Raw genomic sequence first — 16,497 nt, forward strand, 5'->3', positions numbered from 1 at the left:
TTGAATAATTCTTTCGGATAAGAGGTTTATTTGTTAATTTAAACAAATTGCTTCTTTATTTGTGACATGTATGCGTCAACGTTACTGTTTGCTTCCCTCTGTTCTCTTCACCAATCGTAAAAACATGATGATTGTTACTTAACCGCACATATAATTAATAATAATAAATCATTGAATCATTAAATCTAATGGAGGATTATATTTATACTCTAGATCCTCGAGGTCTTTTTTGTTGCATTTAAAGTCAATCTTGTACATCCCACCCACAAAAAATATTAAAGATAATGAATGTTGAAAAGAACTTCCCGGCCCAATCTAAAAAAAATTAAATATTGACATTTGAATAGTTGTTTAATAAATAACTAGAAATTGAAAATAGTTACACATCACCTTTGGTATTAGCACGGAATCGTTTCCAATCACGGCAAATCTAGAGTCAAGACGATTATTAATTCTGCCATTTTGATAATCTTGGAAGCAATCTAGAGACAGGTTCAAGTCTTCAAGGGATTCTTTTAAATGATTTCGCAACCAGACGTTGACATTAATCATCTCTCCAGCTTCAAACCTCATTTCTTCTGGTTTAACGCTTTCACCATTAACGGTTATTTCTGTTTAAAAAAGTGTACAAAGAGACTATTTAGGAAGGCAGTTTATTTTCCATCATTCATTGGTAGTTCAAATACCCCATTGAATAGGAGACACGGTTACAAGTTGGACCATCGCCTGGGTAAGAGTGATTCCATGCAGTGTTGCCTTTCCTGAGGACTCAGGAAGTATCCACTTTAAGTCCACGTTTGTGACAATGTGTTCGCAGCAAGCAAACTCCTCTTTACCTAGAACCATACAATGTTTTATGTCTATTTTGAAATATATAGTTCAAGTAAATAGTTCTGTGTCCCACAATAAGTACCCTTTTCTACATTAGTTAATGAACATCTATCCAATGGTACGGGAATTCTGCAAGTATCTCCTTTTTCGACAAGAATTTGCTTTGTTTTAGCATAGTGAATCTCCATTTCATGTTGAGTAACATTACACACGTCAAGAACAAGATAGAATTGTGAGGGCCTACATAGGTCGGAAATTATTATTACAATAATTAGAAAATGCAATACAAAAACAACATGCAAATAATTTGAAATAAGGATAGACTTACGAATCTCCAGGCAAAGTATCCCATTTTGTAATAAAAACAGCAGGGGATACTTCCACATTTAGTGCAATCCCACAAGTTCTAAAATGTCCGGTTTGATGGCCAGGTCCTCCAGAATATTTTAGTTTTAACACCGCTTCGTAATTCTTGAAAATATGCAAATATGTTTAGATAGAATATCACTGACGATGGCTGATTTAAATGTTTATCAAATTATTTTCTCACCTTTGTTTGAGAAGAAATGGGCAACTTAGGATTTTTATTTGACGCCACCGAGATATTACTGCTCATAAAACTTTTGACACTGGATCTAATCCAATGAACCAAAATTATGAATTACAAATTCGTTTAAAAATATGGTAAACAAAAGAATAATGCTCCTCTTATAATATTATTACCTATTAGATGCCGAGGATTCCGTCCTCTTCGACCTTAAACGATCAGAAATAGCACCAAGTCTAGAAGGCAGGGAACTAGGTCCATCTGAGGCATTACTTGTCATTGGAAGTGAGGAAACACTACTGCTGTCTCCGGAATGACAGTCTGGTTGTCCAATAAATTCGCCCGCTCCATAGACGTAAATTGTAAAGCTTGCATTCGCACCAGGTTGTATGGGTAGTTGAGAGACAATGTTTTCGTCACTCCACTTGAAGATTTCAAATGCCCGTTTGTCTCCCTGCACGTCCAGTGTCAACTCAAGCAATTCGATTGGTACTTTCCCAACATTGGCTATCGTCACGGTACATTCTTGGTTTTCGCCCATGAGCATAGAAATACTAGCACTAGTAACAATGGAATCTGATAAAGAGCTGAAGCAATCTGACTTCGCCTTGGATGTTTGAATCTATGAAAATTATATATATATTTAGTCACTTAGAATACACCCGAAATAGAATAACACAGAAACGTATTTAACGAATTATTACATACCTCAATCGCTGGAAGTGCAGGATCTACTTCTATGTCAACATATGGGAATGGCATATTCTGTAAACTTTTGAGTCGAATATTTGACTTAACACCAAGAGTATAGGTTGAATAGCCTATAATTTAGTTGAGAGTAATTATAATGACTGAACAATTTATTTATTTTCGTACTTATTTATTTACCAATTATCCTTAAAATCCCCGGTTCCAAAGGCTTCCCAGTAAGAGTTGCAGGGAACATTGAAGATTCCGCAGGAACAGAGATTACATTAGAATTTACATGAAATTTTACCCCCTCGGTTATTAAGCACTACAAGGATAACCAAACATTACATAAATATTTATTATAAGTTCGGTCTACTCAAGCAACATAGCAATAGTTGGATTTAAATTTATTATAATGCTTTCGCCAACAACGGATTGGTCGTGGAGCCGTAATTTACTTACCATTGACGAAACTTTCAACTCCACCGGTAGAGGATTCTCAAGAATCACATTAACTTCACATAATTCACCTTCGACCCAGTTGAAATCTATAAATTTAGGCATACCAATTCTGTTATTTCTCGTTGCTTATATACGATTTTCACTCAAACCATAGTACATATGCATAACTTCTATTACCAGCTTTTGTAATATCTTTGACAGTTTTGTCACGATTGAATGGAGTGTACACGAATGGACTGATTTCATCCGTGGGCTTCCTTTCCACAATTTTTTGAGGCTTCAAGTGAGGTGTTGGAGCAATTAGTTTGAAAAGTCTACCAATATTAGTGTATTATAATTAATTTTCCACCACCTTCAGGTGATTAATGAATGAATATTTAATATACAAATTTAATCTCTTACTTAACGTAGGGTATAAGGGTGAGATTCACAGGTGGAATTATCACTCCATTTTCTATTGCAAGTGGCACTGGGAGTCCTTCCGCCTCTTTCGAAAGTATTTCCAGCTGCTGTGAAAAATCCCGTCTTTCATCTCTTGTCATCTAGTGTTGTGAAAAGTCATCAATTTGTCATTTTCGTCATTTTGATTCCATTTTATAAAAGACTATGCATAGTACTTACATGTGGAAGCATCGTGTGAACCAGTAAAGTCATATGCTTAGTAGCCAAGGCACTATTTCCTTTGCGCTTGGCTGTGCCAACCAGCTCTTGCATAACTTGCATTTGTAGCCGTGGCCATCCATAAAACCCAAAAATGGAGTTTTCACTGGGATTTAAAGAAATTTTGTACCCTTCTGAAATATACAAAGAGATATACGCACTTTAATGAAATATTGCAACAATACATTTGATTATAGTCATCGCCACAGGACACAAAAGCCGTATACCCATCAAAATTAACGATTAATCAATATATTAGTAGATCGATTATCTACAGTAATTCCATTTTATTAAATTGTGGAAAACATAGTACCTTGTTGAAGTAGTAAAGAATGGCAAAGAGCCCAGTTCGGATGAGGATTATGAGGTGATACACATCGCATTGCTGCGACCCGTTTAAAAAAGGCGGCTTTTCTATGAAATCCCAGTCTTGTATAGAGTTCCGCAAGTGCATTAAATCGATGCATCTATAAATATTAATAACAATAAATACCAATTAGAGGTCTACATACATGCATACATACCTAAGCTGTATATAAATATACATGCATACCTTTTCATCCTCTGTGAGCTGCAGACTAATAAAAACTGCATTCTGAAATTTTATTGATTCACTTATAAATAACAGTTAGGAATAGCATTTAGAAATTTAGAATTTAGTTGATTTAGAAATTTGACGTGAAATACCTGTAGAAATTCTGCAGCTAAAATTAATAAAGAGTCAGGGAGAATTAAATGAAATGAACCAGGAAACAAGTGTGCAAATCAATGTTATTATTTATAATTTTATGTATAATAATTGCGTCTATGAAGTAGTTATACAATAGTCCCTGACAATAATAAATATAAGATTATTATCATCGCTGCTGAGGAAGAAGATCGGGAGGCAAAATATGTATAAATAAATATGTCAAGTATTTTAACTGCTCGTTGTCTGATACTGCTACTTTAAATAATCATGAATGAGTGTTTTTTCTCAAGTGAAGTCTTACCTGCAAGTGTTTGTCGTTGTTCAATAAGAACCAGTGACGCTTTAATTGATGCCTCCGTCTCGATAACTCCAGCTTGACGATACTAGATAAACATATCAACAAGTATTAATAAAATCATTGCAATAAGAATTCAATAATTTCATTTGGATTATTCAAAGTATTTGAATATGTTTAAGCAGATCTCTCTATACCTTCCCATAGTGCGTAACAGCTTCTCTGTACTTATCTAGCAAATCTTGAGGGCTTAAGCAATTTTTTATCGGAGGTCTCATTCCACTTAGGCTTTCTGGTTCTAATCCTGGGGGCAAAGAGCTGGATGAGGATGATCCTGATAGATTTTTATATTTGACCATATCCGCCCCTTGCAGAGATGAATTGCGCTGAAGAGGTAGAGCTTTTCGCAATTGCGGATACATGCAACATACAGATACTGAACATAGTCCCTCTAATGCACCTAAAAATTCAAAATATTTACAAACGTATATAAAGTAATGATATCAGAGTAAATAGATAACTGCGTACCAGCCAACCAAAGCCAGTCATTCACAGACTTGAGAATTTCAATTGCAGCTTGATAATGAGTTATCGATTCTGACGCCAATCCGGCTTGCAAGCTCAAGTCACCCAGTTGTTTCTTAAGTCTGCCGTCAGCTCTTCGTTTATTCCAACGTCTGCAACAAGATAAAAAACACTGAGAAGGGCAATATTCACACTAAAGGTAGGTTGTTAATTGCATAACTTGAGTGGAAATATTAACTGTTTGCAATATTTCTACAAAATGAATGTTTAGTAAATGGCTTACGATTCCAAATCTAATCCAACGAAATCTTTTTTCTCAAATGGGGCACAAAGTGATGACAAGAGAAGTGTTCTATCCGCTTTTCTGACCCTAGTAAAAAAACATTTTGTAAAAATTCATATGCCTCCTCTAGTTCATATCAGATTAAACGATGCAAATAATACTTGAAAGCCATCTAAATATGTATGAACACTTACGCTAATTTGTCCAACCTTTTGGATTCTAGTACCCAAAATAAACTGGAAATGAATTCTAGAATGTCTGTCTCCAGATTTTGACTCTGGTCCATTGTTGGGTAAAATAATGTTCGTGCCTTAAAATTTGAAGGTGCGATTAAAGAATTTCTTCCTTCTGAACTCTGTGACCTAGAGTCAGGGTCCGTGGACAAGCCCAATATTGGATTTTCTGATTCTCTCATTGAGGAGTAAGGGATGCCTGTCCCAATTGAATTAGTGGACTCTTTGGATGTTGTTTCTTCACTGGTGGAATCTGTTGCCTCACTTTCTTCAACTGAACCGGATGCTAGATAATTCTGAAGAGAATCCGAGCTAGGACTTTTCCGGGTATCGTCACCGCATACCTAACAACATACACGCACAGCCAGAACTTGTATACTTGTAATATTAACTGGTAAAACATGTAAATAATTTGCTTACGGCACTGGGCAGGGACAGGGAGGAAGACATTGAAGCATTATCTTCTGATGGAAGAGACTCTGCACCAGTGCCGATCCCTTCGGATGATGAAGCTATGCCAGAGCTACAGTTTCTCGCTGGATCGTTAAAGTTCGAATCAGATCCTTCAATTTTGGATTTGTTGTTAAAAACTGAAACAGAGTGATGAACTCTATCGTCTTCACCATCAACACAAGGACTAACGTCCGACGAGTGGGAACCTTCGTAAGGAAAAGTGGTAAAAAATAGCTTTAGCGTTAACGTGTAGTTCTCTTTATGTTTTACAGTGCATAAATTATACAATATTCGTCTAAATGCAAGATGTTGATTCCCTAGCTTTGCACTCTGATCACCGTTTACATCACATTTTCTGTCCTTGCACTGAAACTCTCATGTCCTCCATTTCATATCAAAGATTGCACTCGAAAAATTAACAATACGAATGAGACGGAATATGGTTACCTTCGTATAGTGTTCCATCCGGATTTAGCCCAAGTAAAATACATCTCGAATCATATAAAGTAAAAGCATATCCCACTTTGGCTGAATGAAAAAGGAATGCAAATTTCAAAAGGGAGAAAATAATTTAGATTTCATTAGAATTTTTGAACTGTTTACTTACCCTGCTCGTGAATTCGGCACAATTCGTTAAATTCGTCTTGAGAATTGCATTGTCCAACTGATATAAGGCCCAGTGCTTTTCGATGAGTTTGGAAATCACTCCAATCATTTTGCTCTTTTTGTTTTTTTCAAAAATAAATAAGTATAAGTATCATATAAATACATAAATAAATATATATGTATGTATAAATATCGAGATATATGTGCAAATCTATATCTATAATCCGTTGAAGAACTTTTCATTATTTAGATTTCTAGCCGTATTTATTTGTCATTATTATTTTAATAGTACTTGTTGAATGAAATGTAAGTATCGTATAGTATTGCCCAAAGAAATAAACTAATGTTTTTGCATCTGCTCAATTATTCATAGTTTTGGCGAAACTACACTACATTATAAATTATAATAAATTGTTAATAATACCTCCAGGATAACCACGCAAGTATCGTACCCAAATTTGACGAGGATTTCCTTGAGAATCGTTTAATTTAATTTGATTTACACGAGAAATACGTTCGAATGCCCTATTAAACTGTTTTGTCCTTAGTTGACGCCCTGTAACCAATAATAGTGCCAAGCAAAATTACAAAGTAAAACATTGACAAACAAAATTTATATAATATACAATCGCAATAATATATAATTAGCAACGCAAAATCGTACCTATGTGCCGAACGACGACAAGGAGGGCAGAATGATCATGAGGCGTTTGGTCATAGTCTGGGTAGGACATATTTTGATCAGGCGCCGATCCAGATAGGATTACGCTCACTGCTGACCTCATTTATCAAAATTCCAAAATAAATCACAAAAATACTATCATTTGGAATGTACGTTTTCCCAGCAAACGCCACCTGTACAAACAAAGATCCAAAAATTTAATAGGTTGAAATCCGTAAAAAATCTTTTAATGCCATGTAATTTGATGGCATTGATTAGTAATAATGAATGTTTAGTAATTTTAGTAAAAGCAAACCTCCTTTGATCAAAATTAACCGACATGACATCACAACAATAATCGAAGTAATTTGGGAGAGTTAGTTGTATTACATATTGTTAAGTATTCATTAGATTAAAGATTAACTGTAGCTTTTGACTTGGATGTCCTGTGTTACGTTATTACTTGTTTGCTGTTGGGAGAGGGAGAATGAATGGCCTTATTCTGAAGTAACACAATTTCAGTATTTCCAGTTATTAATGAGGTATGACATTTGAATTAAATTGAGATATATTTATAAAGGTAGACGGTGTAGATTGCAGTCTGTAATTTGCAGACTGGGTGTGTGAGTGTGAATTTGAACTCACTTTTTAAACAAAATACATGTCAGTAAGGATTGTTTCAAAAATGTATGTGAACCCCACCGACGGAAGGCTTTATGTTAGTTAACACCAAAGCTATAGTATAGATAACCACTTTGATATTATCTTTGAATTGACAAGCTGCTGAGACAACAGTACAAGATAAGCTATTTATTTCTGTTTTGATGGTGGACATAGGTGAAATGTCAAGAATTTATGAATGAGAACTCCCAGACCAGCGTATTTCTATGCTTCGAATGATCCAATGAGGAATCATATTTTGATTTTCATAAAAAGATGATGATGGCTGACGCTGACCCCTATGCAGAACATATTTAATGCAATTGTTTATGTTTTCATCATTTTTTCACCTACTATCGCTCTGACCGATGTAAAAATGTAATAACGTCATTTACAAATTACCACGTGTAACAAGCTACACAATTCTTAATAAGGGAGCCTTTCGTTACTTTAGATATTAAGTCAAGTGTCTTTTACTCTAAACATAAGTATATCAACTAACTGTACTTTATGTTTTATAAATGTTCTACTTGTTCCGTATAGGCGTCCGAGATCGTCACAACTGTCAAATAATAATAATGTATGATTTTTTTATCGGGGTCAAATATCTTAATGGTAATAATCACATAGGTTTACTACATAAAATGTATATCTGATTGTTTTATGGTGTGGCAATAAAATTAATTTGTGACAATTTCTTCACCAAGACCAAGATGAGATATCTATATGCTATTCAGTTGTTCTTCATCTGCATATTATCATGTCTTTCTTTAAAAAGTTTCGTAGATTTTAGGGTCCTGTGTAGGCTGAGGAATTAGAGGATATGGATAACATAATGGCTCCAATTCTATATTGACAGATGGTGACGTTGAAGAACAACCTGTAAATTCAACAAACATTAAATTTTGGGCGAGCAAATTAAGTACTAGATAAATGATTTTTATGTTTTTTTACAGAGAAGTTTACAATTAAAGATTATGCAAATATAGTTCAGGTAGAAAAGTGCCTCTGAATGTAAATATGTCTTGGATGACCTTGTACATTACAACCTTTTTCAATCCGAATCTTATTCTACGCAACTGCCCTAGATGCAGACAAAGATAAATAGACGATGGAAGGTAGGACTGATTTCCTTTTCATTGCATTGCGTCCTTGAACTTCACCTTTGTTGCAGGTTCTTCCCCGTTTGTGAAAGCTGCTTACTTTAAATTCTTAGATAAACTACAGTATTGCTGCATTTGAAAACTACGAAGCGATTGTATCTTCTTCCATGTCCTTAATTTTCTCCCATGCCTGCAGACTCTACGACTTTGTGTCGCCCAACATGTAAGGAACTATCCGATATGAAAAGGTGCAGGATTTTCAGTTTCTAGATCAGTTCTCCAAGAATCAGGAATAACTTCACATCTCTGTTCGTCCAATAACTCTCAAAAAATGAAGACATATCTTCTATTAGTGGGAATCCTTGTTGTTGGGTTAAGCAACGCTGACTCATTGGGGGCGTTTAGAAAACGCTTTAATGGAAATCCGCAACCAGTAATTCACTAATTTTGAGATTTTGCCTTTTCTCAAAATTGTTAAATGTAAGTGCATTTTGTAGGAAATTGAAAGTCCAGAAGATCGGTTCAGGATGAATTTTGGGCTCCGAACTGACGACCAATCAGCCTCATTCGTTCCGGCGTCTGATGCACCGCCACCTTGTTGTAAACCAATTTACAGGACCGCTAACCCTGCTGTTCAACCAGAGCAACAACCCACGCCTAAAATTCCTGCTCCAGTTAGACCCACAATTTATTTCCAAGCGGTAACCAATCAATTGAATATTAGCATTAATATTTTTATGCATATGTGCATACGTATGTACAAATATGCGTGTTTGACTAAAAATAATAAGTTTACTACGAGGCATTGTTTGAAACTTGCAGGACAGCTACCGAGTTATGGACAGACACCGCAATCGAGAACTCGTCCTTTTCGACCCCGAAGCCTGGGTGCGCAACTACCCTGGAACACCTTTCCCTTCGGAGCTCGATGTCCCACCACGCTGGTATGTTTACAACGCCGTGACTGTCCAAGCTCCAAAACCATACGTTGACGAACGGGCCCTTCGAGAACGAGTTTACACAGGATACTACTATGCGTGCCCTGAGAAAGTGTCCCCTTACCATTTCTCATGGTTCATGAGAAACGATCCTGTCAACCCTTGCAAGTGGATCTTCTATCAAAGCGTACAGGATGCCGGTGGTTTGGGTACTAGGCCCGTTCCCTATTAATAATTGGTAATCGTTAACCACATATGGCACATGCAACATAATGCACTTTCACTGCAAAATGTTTTTGCACTTTGACAAAACAATTGACTGTTGAACTCTGTTTACCTTGCTGTTTCTTGTTTCTAATAAAATTATATGCACAATTATTACTCAATTCAACACTTATTAATTGATGCACCATTTGTGACTTGAGATGAGATTACATCATGATTTATTCACTCGTCTTACGTAAATACATTTCAGTATAGTTACCTACATGATAAGCCATCAAGTGATTTGCATACAAATAAACTGTAAGACCACAATCACCGCAATGCATATTTTTATTACGCTGTTAGGAATTCTGGTACGTCCACCATTAGTCAGTGTTTCTTGAGGCACAATGCTTAGGTATACGCGCCCATTGGAAGTCTTCACAGCTCGATCACTGCTTTTATCTGTGGAACGGGAGAGTGGTATGAAGACCCCTGAACACCGTTGGGAGTTGTGCTTTCTTAATTCTCGAAATCGTTGAAGCTGTGAAATTCGTTTGATTATTTATACTACGCTGAACAGGTTGAACGAATACACTTTAATATTCCATGCATAATTGTACCTGTGAGAATGAGACTGGCAGTGGTGTTTTAAACACGAACCAAAGAGCATTTTTTGTACAAGGTTCGTGAATATAAGGTCCGTTGTATGTGAGGTATGACATGTCTACGGGGTAAATCATTTTGAGATCTATCGGTCCATGAACTTGTTTCCATCTCTTGTTTGGGAATCCGACCGACATTGCAGATCTTGCGAGTGGTTCCATTTGAGGGCTTGGTCTTCCAGTTGCCTCAAAAAGAATACTCGTCACTAGAACTCCCTCTGCGTTCTTGGATGCTTTTTCGAGTGACCCCAAAGTCTTTAAATAATGAACCAGTTGCATTTCTAATGCAAAAGCTTTGCCGTTTAGAGCGTGTTGTGCTCCATGCTTATCATCGAGTGACCTATAATAAATATTTATATTTTGGGATTTACATAAAGAAAAATGAAACGCATACATGGTAGAAACGCGTTTACAGATTTTATAGGCAAATCTTATCGCAAACATGCACAACCCGAATGATCAAGCCTCGGGTAAATACATACCACTAATCCTAAATTTAGCTTTGGCTATATTTGCCCGTAGTTTGCGTCTCATTCATTTTTCCAGAGTTAAGAAGGAGCTCAGAGCAGATCGATACTTTCCACAAATTTCTAAAAATTGTCACGTATATACGTATAGAAAATTGATTTTAACCAGGTATACAAATATTTAACACATTATGTATATTATTATTATAAATAGTGTGTATTGTTTTTTCCTACAGGGGCTTTTATATGAGCTATTTAGTAATGCTTGTTTCTTGATATTTTTTAATAAAGCCGGATCTTTTTCTCTGTACATAGTTTATCTAATACAAATACTGCTTAGTTTCAACATTCTATGCACATAACTCAAATTCAGATCATCATGAGCATTCCATTCTACGCCTTGTCATATGCTTAAACCAATGCTTATCTTACTTAAATAATCTTTCTCTCAGTAAATGTCTAACCACTTACCAATAAATGTCCCCCTTGGCGAGGATATACTCCTCCTTCCATCCTGGACCACGAATTGTAGCTTGAGAGGTCAATTCGTCAGGCTCGAATTTGAAGGAGAGCACTAATTTGCAAGAACATCAGCTTAATACGGAACCATTACAATTTTTATGCAAATACAAAATATTACAGGGATATAAATATGTACGTTTGCATACACATTTCTCCATTTACGTATATTATTAGTAGAGAGAGGTACATATATATGTTACTGTAAGTAGTTTAGGTATATTACCTCCATTCCCGTTATTTCGAACATAGAATCGATCTCTTTTCACGCCATAAAACTTGTTTATTCTGATGTCACGTGAACCATTTGTGGGGCCAGAAGTCATGCTGAAGAAGTCGGCATTGTCGGAGATCAAATTCAGAGTAGGAAATTTTGTCTCATTGATCAGACAGCTGTCAGTATCCCAGCTCTCGATAACCGCTATTGGAGAAATGTTGGCAAAATTTTGATGACGAATAATTGGTTGGCATCAGGATCACAATAATAAGCGTGGTATGAGCATTACCTTCATCCATGTTTTTGGCATAATCGTGCATTTTTTGTGCTAGCAGGCGCTTTTTCATTAAAAGCCGTAAAATTTCTTTGGTATCCGTTGATTTCAAATCTAAGTCGGCAGCTTTGGGATTTGACATTAGTTTTTTTACAAAATTTTCTAAATTCGTATCAGAAGAAGAGTCAGTTAGCGTGGTTTCAATGTCCTCCGTTTCCGCATCATCGGTAGATTCGGATTCGGGTGTAAAACTATCAAGTTCGGTTTGTGATTCTTCTTGTTGCTCAGATGATGATTCCTGTGTTGACATCGATGTAAAGTGCGTTGATTGCTGTGGTTCTAAGGTATGACTAGGAATAGAACTCGTAGGAAGTTCCGAATAGCCTGAAGATCCCGTCGACGACATATTTGTATGTGTTACTTGCATGTTTTTAAGCGTAGACTTTTCGACGAGGCGATTTTCAGTAGGCGAAGTTATAGGAAGTGGAAAGTATTCCGTAGAGTGTTTAAATTGCATATCGGTGCTGACCCCACCACCATCAGTTTCGATCGGGTGCTGTGGGGATGACGATGCGACAACGTTGGGTGCTCGGCGTAATCGAGAATGAATCTTCCAATGTTTTGCTGTTATTGGATGGTGGGGAATGGAATCAGTCTTCATCCAAGTTATGTAACTGCTTATCCAACTTTCAGTTGGTAAAGATTCACGCGACTCCATGTCTAGACCTGATGTTGCGTCAGGGTACACTACAAGGAGACCCAGAATGAGGGTGGCGACAAAGTTAAGAGGAAGATCCATTATAATCGACACCTTCATTACATAATATTTCCGGTGTTAATTATAACACTACTGATTTATTGATAGGCTCTTATTAATAGTTTCATATGAGTTTCAGCACCAGTATGTACATGGACACCAGATTGAACCAAGATTATTTGACACTTTATCAATCTATAAGGTTACGACAAATGGCCGAGTTACAAAATAAATTTTCATTTTTAGAAAACTAAAAATTGTTGAAAATATGCCATTGGTTACAGTTTTGGAAATGTAATTTTGTAACCGTCATGTCCGTCTGTCTGTCCGTCCGATCATTTTACGATAACTTTCGTTAAACTCGGCCTAGCGACTTTAAATTTGGTATACATGTAGTATGTGACAAATGAGGAGTTAAGTTTGAAGATGGGCGAAATCAATTAAGTGGTTGACCTGTGGTGGTCATCTGGGTGGGTGGAGTATTTCAAAATCCTCGTTGAAAGCTGTAAACTGGCATTGAGATTGCTAATGGTGTCTAACTGAAGAATATGAATTGAAATTGGTACCATTTTTATGTGGAGGGACCTTTAAGGGGGTGACCCATATCGATTTTCAAAAATTGTATTAAAAAGATGAAATTAGACACTCGTAGAAGACTGAAATTTGGCACGACCCCGTGGGGGTAGACCAGATTGAAAAATATGAACTAAATATTAAGATTTTTTCCACAGAGATTTAACAAGGTGACCCACGCTGCTTTTTATATTGGTAGAATAAAAATAAAATTCGGTATCATGGGTAAGGGCACATCAGACTAAAGAATATGAATAATGTTCATATTCATCGAATATGAATATTTTTGTGGGCCCAGCCCAGAAGACTGAGACCCGTACTGGTTTTAAAATTGGTCAAGGAGCTGAAATTTTGCATGCTGGATTGTGGGAACATTTTTGCCGATTACGAATAGTAGTTGGTGCAGGTCGTCTGACTAAAGTTTAGAAGCTGACACTGACCCTGACTCGGGCTAAACAAACGCTGCACACTGGGATTTCAAATTTAATTTTCGAAATAGTACCCTCGAGATTTTGATCTTAAAAAATCAAGCTAAAAATTACGATGATTTCATCTTAACGAATTAAATCTCTATGTCTGCCCATTCAAAAGTTATTAAAGGTCAAAGTCGTTGGTACACACGACCATGGGACGTGTACCAACGATTTAAAAAATAATTATTTTATTTGTAACTCCACCATTTGTCGCAACCGTTAAAAGACACAAGAGTTACCTAGATACTAAATGTCAAGCAATCGTGAGATTGAACATATTAATTAGAATTAGGTCATGCTATTGCCAAAGATACTGTGTAATGAAATGATGCAATGATACATGTGAAATCATAAATATAAAAATTCTCGCTTCCTATAGGAAGGGTACCCGGAGAATAAGATACTAGATAGAGTAAAAAATACTGTGATTAAAATAAATAAGTGAGCAAATGGAGAGGTATCATTCAACAACAGAGAAAAGTTAAATTTTAATATATAGTAGGTTATAACTTGCCCACATCGATCGATACACAATGAATTAAGACATGAAACATGTTTCGGTTTAGTGGGTCCCCAACTAAATAAAGTTTGATATGATGAGCATAAGTACGATGGACATGACGGCGTAGTAGTTCAGCGACATCATCTCTCGTGTGGATGCACCTTCAGGCATTCCAGGACCAATGATCACAATTTTTGGGGAGTAAGCAGTGATATTTCTTGAGTTCGTACTTTGCAATCCACGAAAGTTGTTGACCATGGGCGAGTTAAACTTGGTCGTCACTTTCGTTCTTAATCCATTCAACTGTTAACAAGTTATAAATATTTTGGTAACTAATTGCTAAAGTCTGCATATCTCAATCGTTTTTTAATACATTGGAAGTGCTAAAAAGAGGTAGATACCTGTCTTCTTGATAATTGGATTGGGTGTTTGAATACAGCCCAGGTCACTATTTCATCACAGGAGGGAGCGGATAAAGATCCGTGGTAGCTGTAGTACACGTTTTTGTCTCCCTGGTTCAAGAGCTTGCTTATCAGTGCGTAAATACTGAAAGACTCGGAAAGTGTGGCTGATGAAGGATCCAAGTTATTATTCAACATACCCTCGATTGGAGAAAAGCTTTCATCCCTTTCTCCTTCCTACATAATTGCGAACAGAAAAAAATACGTAAAATAAATTGAAAATACTTGCATTATGAAAAATGTTGGGAAAATGATGGGCACAAAGTTGTATACCTCGACTAAAATTGCGATTGCAAAAATGGTGTCAAATTTCTCTGCCTTGTTCTTATTCTTGTAATCTTTGTCCGTCGTTCCTTCTAGAGTGTGGACCAAGTGAATTTCTGCAGCGTATCTTTGACCAGTGAAATATGAAATTATTAGCACGCTAATACAATTGAATGTATCACATTTTACTTTTTTCCGTCAATTGCGTGTTCAGAACCCGTCAATGCGTTATCTCCCCACTATCAAAATAAGTACTTTAGTTCCTTCCAAGTTTGGCAAATATGGACTTAATCACTGAGCTATTAAGTACTTGGCACTTACATGAAAATGTACATTGTTCAGAAGATAAACCGCAACGTCTTCTTCCTGTTCTCCATAATGCACAGAGAATACAATAGCCTCGTTCAAAGTAGATGTTCTGATTACAACTTAAAAAAAATGATACTCCGCATGAATCAAAATTTATAAGCATGGCTAATTATTATACGATGTTTCTCTAATTAAGTTGCTAAATGTTTATTGGTTGCCTTTTTCACTTACACAATATTCCATCATTCATGACTTCGACTCTGTCGTGATACGCGGAATAATGGTGCGATAACCTCCATTCTATTTTGGCGTTGTTCCACACTTGCGCCGGTATAATATTTATAGGGCTCTGATTGTTGTCACTACAATGTGAATCCTGGTACTTGTCCCAATCTACCTCATTATATTGCTCTGTGGATGTAGAATAAATTTTAAATTCCATTACCTGTGAAATACTACGAGCGATGAATATTACTGAAAATATAATTTCTCCTCACTGTCATCGTCCAGAGACTCGTTGCAGCCCTTGTAGCAATAGTTGATAAACTTGTGGGTGGTGGGCTTGTTCTTGCTAAGACCTTGCTCTATACTGAAAGACGCAATTAAATTAGAATTATACATGCAAGAAATTACTAAAAATGAAAAATGAGAGTAAAAGTGAATCGATGAAACTTGCTCATTGGATCCCACGCTGACAACGAGCGGAACAAGACCAAGCAAAACCACCCCACAAAATAAAATTGTTGGGCGTGACATTTTTTGAAATTAGTATTTTTGCAAAAATACGTGTAAACTGGGATCAAATAATTCGAAGGCTGTCTCCTCTTTTATCAATATTATTATTGCCAGAGATCGAATCTCCCGTTTTCCATGGGTTTGTAAAAATAAATGATTTCAAAATAATCCGATTGATAGAAAGATTTTTATTCTAACAAAATTGTATGCAATTTTATGTCTAACAATTATTATAAATTCATACAAAAAAGGAACAGACTGATTATTAATACAATAATTAAATACAAAATAAGATAGAATTGAACAACAAAACAAGATTGAATCGTTTTGTTTTGGTGTGACACTAACAACTAAGGAGGTTTTTGGTAAGTTTGAAAAAAATGGATGGGTATTAATTATTAATATAAAAATATAGACAACATAACGGAATAATTTATCA

The 16,497-nt window shown here is 36.0% G+C and overlaps 4 protein-coding genes across 7 annotated transcripts; 1 reads left to right on the forward strand and 3 right to left on the reverse strand.

The window, feature by feature from the left end:
• Nucleotides 1-5: 5 nt before the first annotated feature.
• LOC110863315 (protein brunelleschi) lies at nucleotides 6-7,787 on the reverse strand. 4 transcript variants are annotated; one of them, XM_035856336.1, is made up of 28 exons: nucleotides 7,583-7,787; nucleotides 7,401-7,439; nucleotides 6,941-7,131; nucleotides 6,701-6,832; nucleotides 6,278-6,391; nucleotides 6,118-6,198; nucleotides 5,638-5,876; nucleotides 5,179-5,561; nucleotides 4,985-5,071; nucleotides 4,705-4,853; nucleotides 4,374-4,636; nucleotides 4,183-4,264; nucleotides 3,878-3,894; nucleotides 3,744-3,785; nucleotides 3,504-3,657; nucleotides 3,152-3,324; nucleotides 2,933-3,072; nucleotides 2,708-2,844; nucleotides 2,531-2,616; nucleotides 2,267-2,393; nucleotides 2,087-2,199; nucleotides 1,555-2,000; nucleotides 1,382-1,466; nucleotides 1,160-1,302; nucleotides 905-1,071; nucleotides 687-836; nucleotides 391-611; nucleotides 6-315 (listed from the first exon to the last, which is right to left on the reverse strand). In XM_035856336.1, the coding sequence occupies exons 3-28, from the start codon at nucleotides 7,059-7,061 to the stop codon at nucleotides 169-171; spliced, it is 3,999 nt and encodes a 1,332-aa protein (XP_035712229.1). In that variant the 5' UTR covers nucleotides 7,062-7,131; nucleotides 7,401-7,439; nucleotides 7,583-7,787; the 3' UTR covers nucleotides 6-168. The 4 variants fall into 4 exon arrangements, with proteins under 4 accessions (XP_035712229.1, XP_035712221.1, XP_035712215.1 ...); XM_035856328.1 differs by having other exon boundaries at nucleotides 7,254-7,439; XM_035856322.1 differs by having other exon boundaries at nucleotides 7,254-7,787.
• Nucleotides 7,788-8,952: 1,165 nt separating this feature from the next.
• Nucleotides 8,953-10,016, forward strand: LOC110863481. Its single transcript, XM_022112803.2, has 3 exons — nucleotides 8,953-9,133; nucleotides 9,198-9,401; nucleotides 9,523-10,016. Exons 1-3 carry the CDS (start codon nucleotides 9,032-9,034, stop codon nucleotides 9,868-9,870), a joined length of 654 nt encoding a protein of 217 aa, XP_021968495.1. The 5' UTR covers nucleotides 8,953-9,031; the 3' UTR covers nucleotides 9,871-10,016.
• A 30-nt stretch (nucleotides 10,017-10,046) lies between these two features.
• LOC118434126 (carbonic anhydrase 1-like) lies at nucleotides 10,047-11,909 on the reverse strand. Its single transcript, XM_035846916.1, has 4 exons — nucleotides 11,720-11,909; nucleotides 11,446-11,548; nucleotides 10,466-10,847; nucleotides 10,047-10,386 (listed from the first exon to the last, which is right to left on the reverse strand). The coding sequence occupies exons 1-4, from the start codon at nucleotides 11,817-11,819 to the stop codon at nucleotides 10,138-10,140; spliced, it is 834 nt and encodes a 277-aa protein (XP_035702809.1). The 5' UTR covers nucleotides 11,820-11,909; the 3' UTR covers nucleotides 10,047-10,137.
• Nucleotides 11,910-14,250: 2,341 nt separating this feature from the next.
• On the reverse strand, nucleotides 14,251-16,281 carry LOC110843690 (carbonic anhydrase 4). The gene is made up of 7 exons (XM_022089714.2): nucleotides 15,821-16,281; nucleotides 15,555-15,734; nucleotides 15,336-15,442; nucleotides 15,204-15,253; nucleotides 15,024-15,141; nucleotides 14,691-14,927; nucleotides 14,251-14,592 (listed from the first exon to the last, which is right to left on the reverse strand). Exons 1-7 carry the CDS (start codon nucleotides 16,077-16,079, stop codon nucleotides 14,365-14,367), a joined length of 1,179 nt encoding a protein of 392 aa, XP_021945406.2. The 5' UTR covers nucleotides 16,080-16,281; the 3' UTR covers nucleotides 14,251-14,364.
• Between the last annotated feature and the right edge of the window lie 216 nt (nucleotides 16,282-16,497).

Source organism: Folsomia candida, unplaced genomic scaffold (genome assembly GCF_002217175.1).
Source record: "Folsomia candida strain VU population unplaced genomic scaffold, ASM221717v1 Fcan01_Sc001, whole genome shotgun sequence".
NCBI classification, from domain to species: domain Eukaryota; kingdom Metazoa; phylum Arthropoda; class Collembola; order Entomobryomorpha; family Isotomidae; genus Folsomia; species Folsomia candida.

What these genes read in the sequence shown, in the direction of transcription:
- LOC110863315 (XM_035856336.1), bottom strand. Translation starts at nt 7,061, where the DNA reads ATGAGGTCAGCAGTGAGCGTAATCCTATCTGGATCGGCGCCTGATCAA. An exon ending in AAAAGGTTGGACAAATTAGC is followed by an intron (nt 5,072 to 5,178) that starts GTAAGTGTTCAT and finishes TTTTTTTACTAG; the next exon opens with GGTCAGAAAAGCGGATAGAA. An exon ending in CCATTTCTTCTCAAACAAAG is followed by an intron (nt 1,303 to 1,381) that starts GTGAGAAAATAA and finishes CATATTTTCAAG; the next exon opens with AATTACGAAGCGGTGTTAAA.
- LOC110863481 (XM_022112803.2), top strand. Translation starts at nt 9,032, where the DNA reads ATGAAGACATATCTTCTATTAGTGGGAATCCTTGTTGTTGGGTTAAGC. An exon ending in TTAATGGAAATCCGCAACCA is followed by an intron (nt 9,134 to 9,197) that starts GTAATTCACTAA and finishes TGCATTTTGTAG; the next exon opens with GAAATTGAAAGTCCAGAAGA. An exon ending in CCACAATTTATTTCCAAGCG is followed by an intron (nt 9,402 to 9,522) that starts GTAACCAATCAA and finishes TGAAACTTGCAG; the next exon opens with GACAGCTACCGAGTTATGGA.
- LOC118434126 (XM_035846916.1), bottom strand. Translation starts at nt 11,819, where the DNA reads ATGACTTCTGGCCCCACAAATGGTTCACGTGACATCAGAATAAACAAG. An exon ending in TCGAAATAACGGGAATGGAG is followed by an intron (nt 11,549 to 11,719) that starts GTAATATACCTA and finishes CTTGCAAATTAG; the next exon opens with TGCTCTCCTTCAAATTCGAG. An exon ending in GCCAAGGGGGACATTTATTG is followed by an intron (nt 10,848 to 11,445) that starts GTAAGTGGTTAG and finishes TATTTATTATAG; the next exon opens with GTCACTCGATGATAAGCATG.
- LOC110843690 (XM_022089714.2), bottom strand. Translation starts at nt 16,079, where the DNA reads ATGTCACGCCCAACAATTTTATTTTGTGGGGTGGTTTTGCTTGGTCTT. An exon ending in CAATCGCAATTTTAGTCGAG is followed by an intron (nt 14,928 to 15,023) that starts GTATACAACTTT and finishes GCAATTATGTAG; the next exon opens with GAAGGAGAAAGGGATGAAAG. An exon ending in TCCAATTATCAAGAAGACAG is followed by an intron (nt 14,593 to 14,690) that starts GTATCTACCTCT and finishes ACTTGTTAACAG; the next exon opens with TTGAATGGATTAAGAACGAA.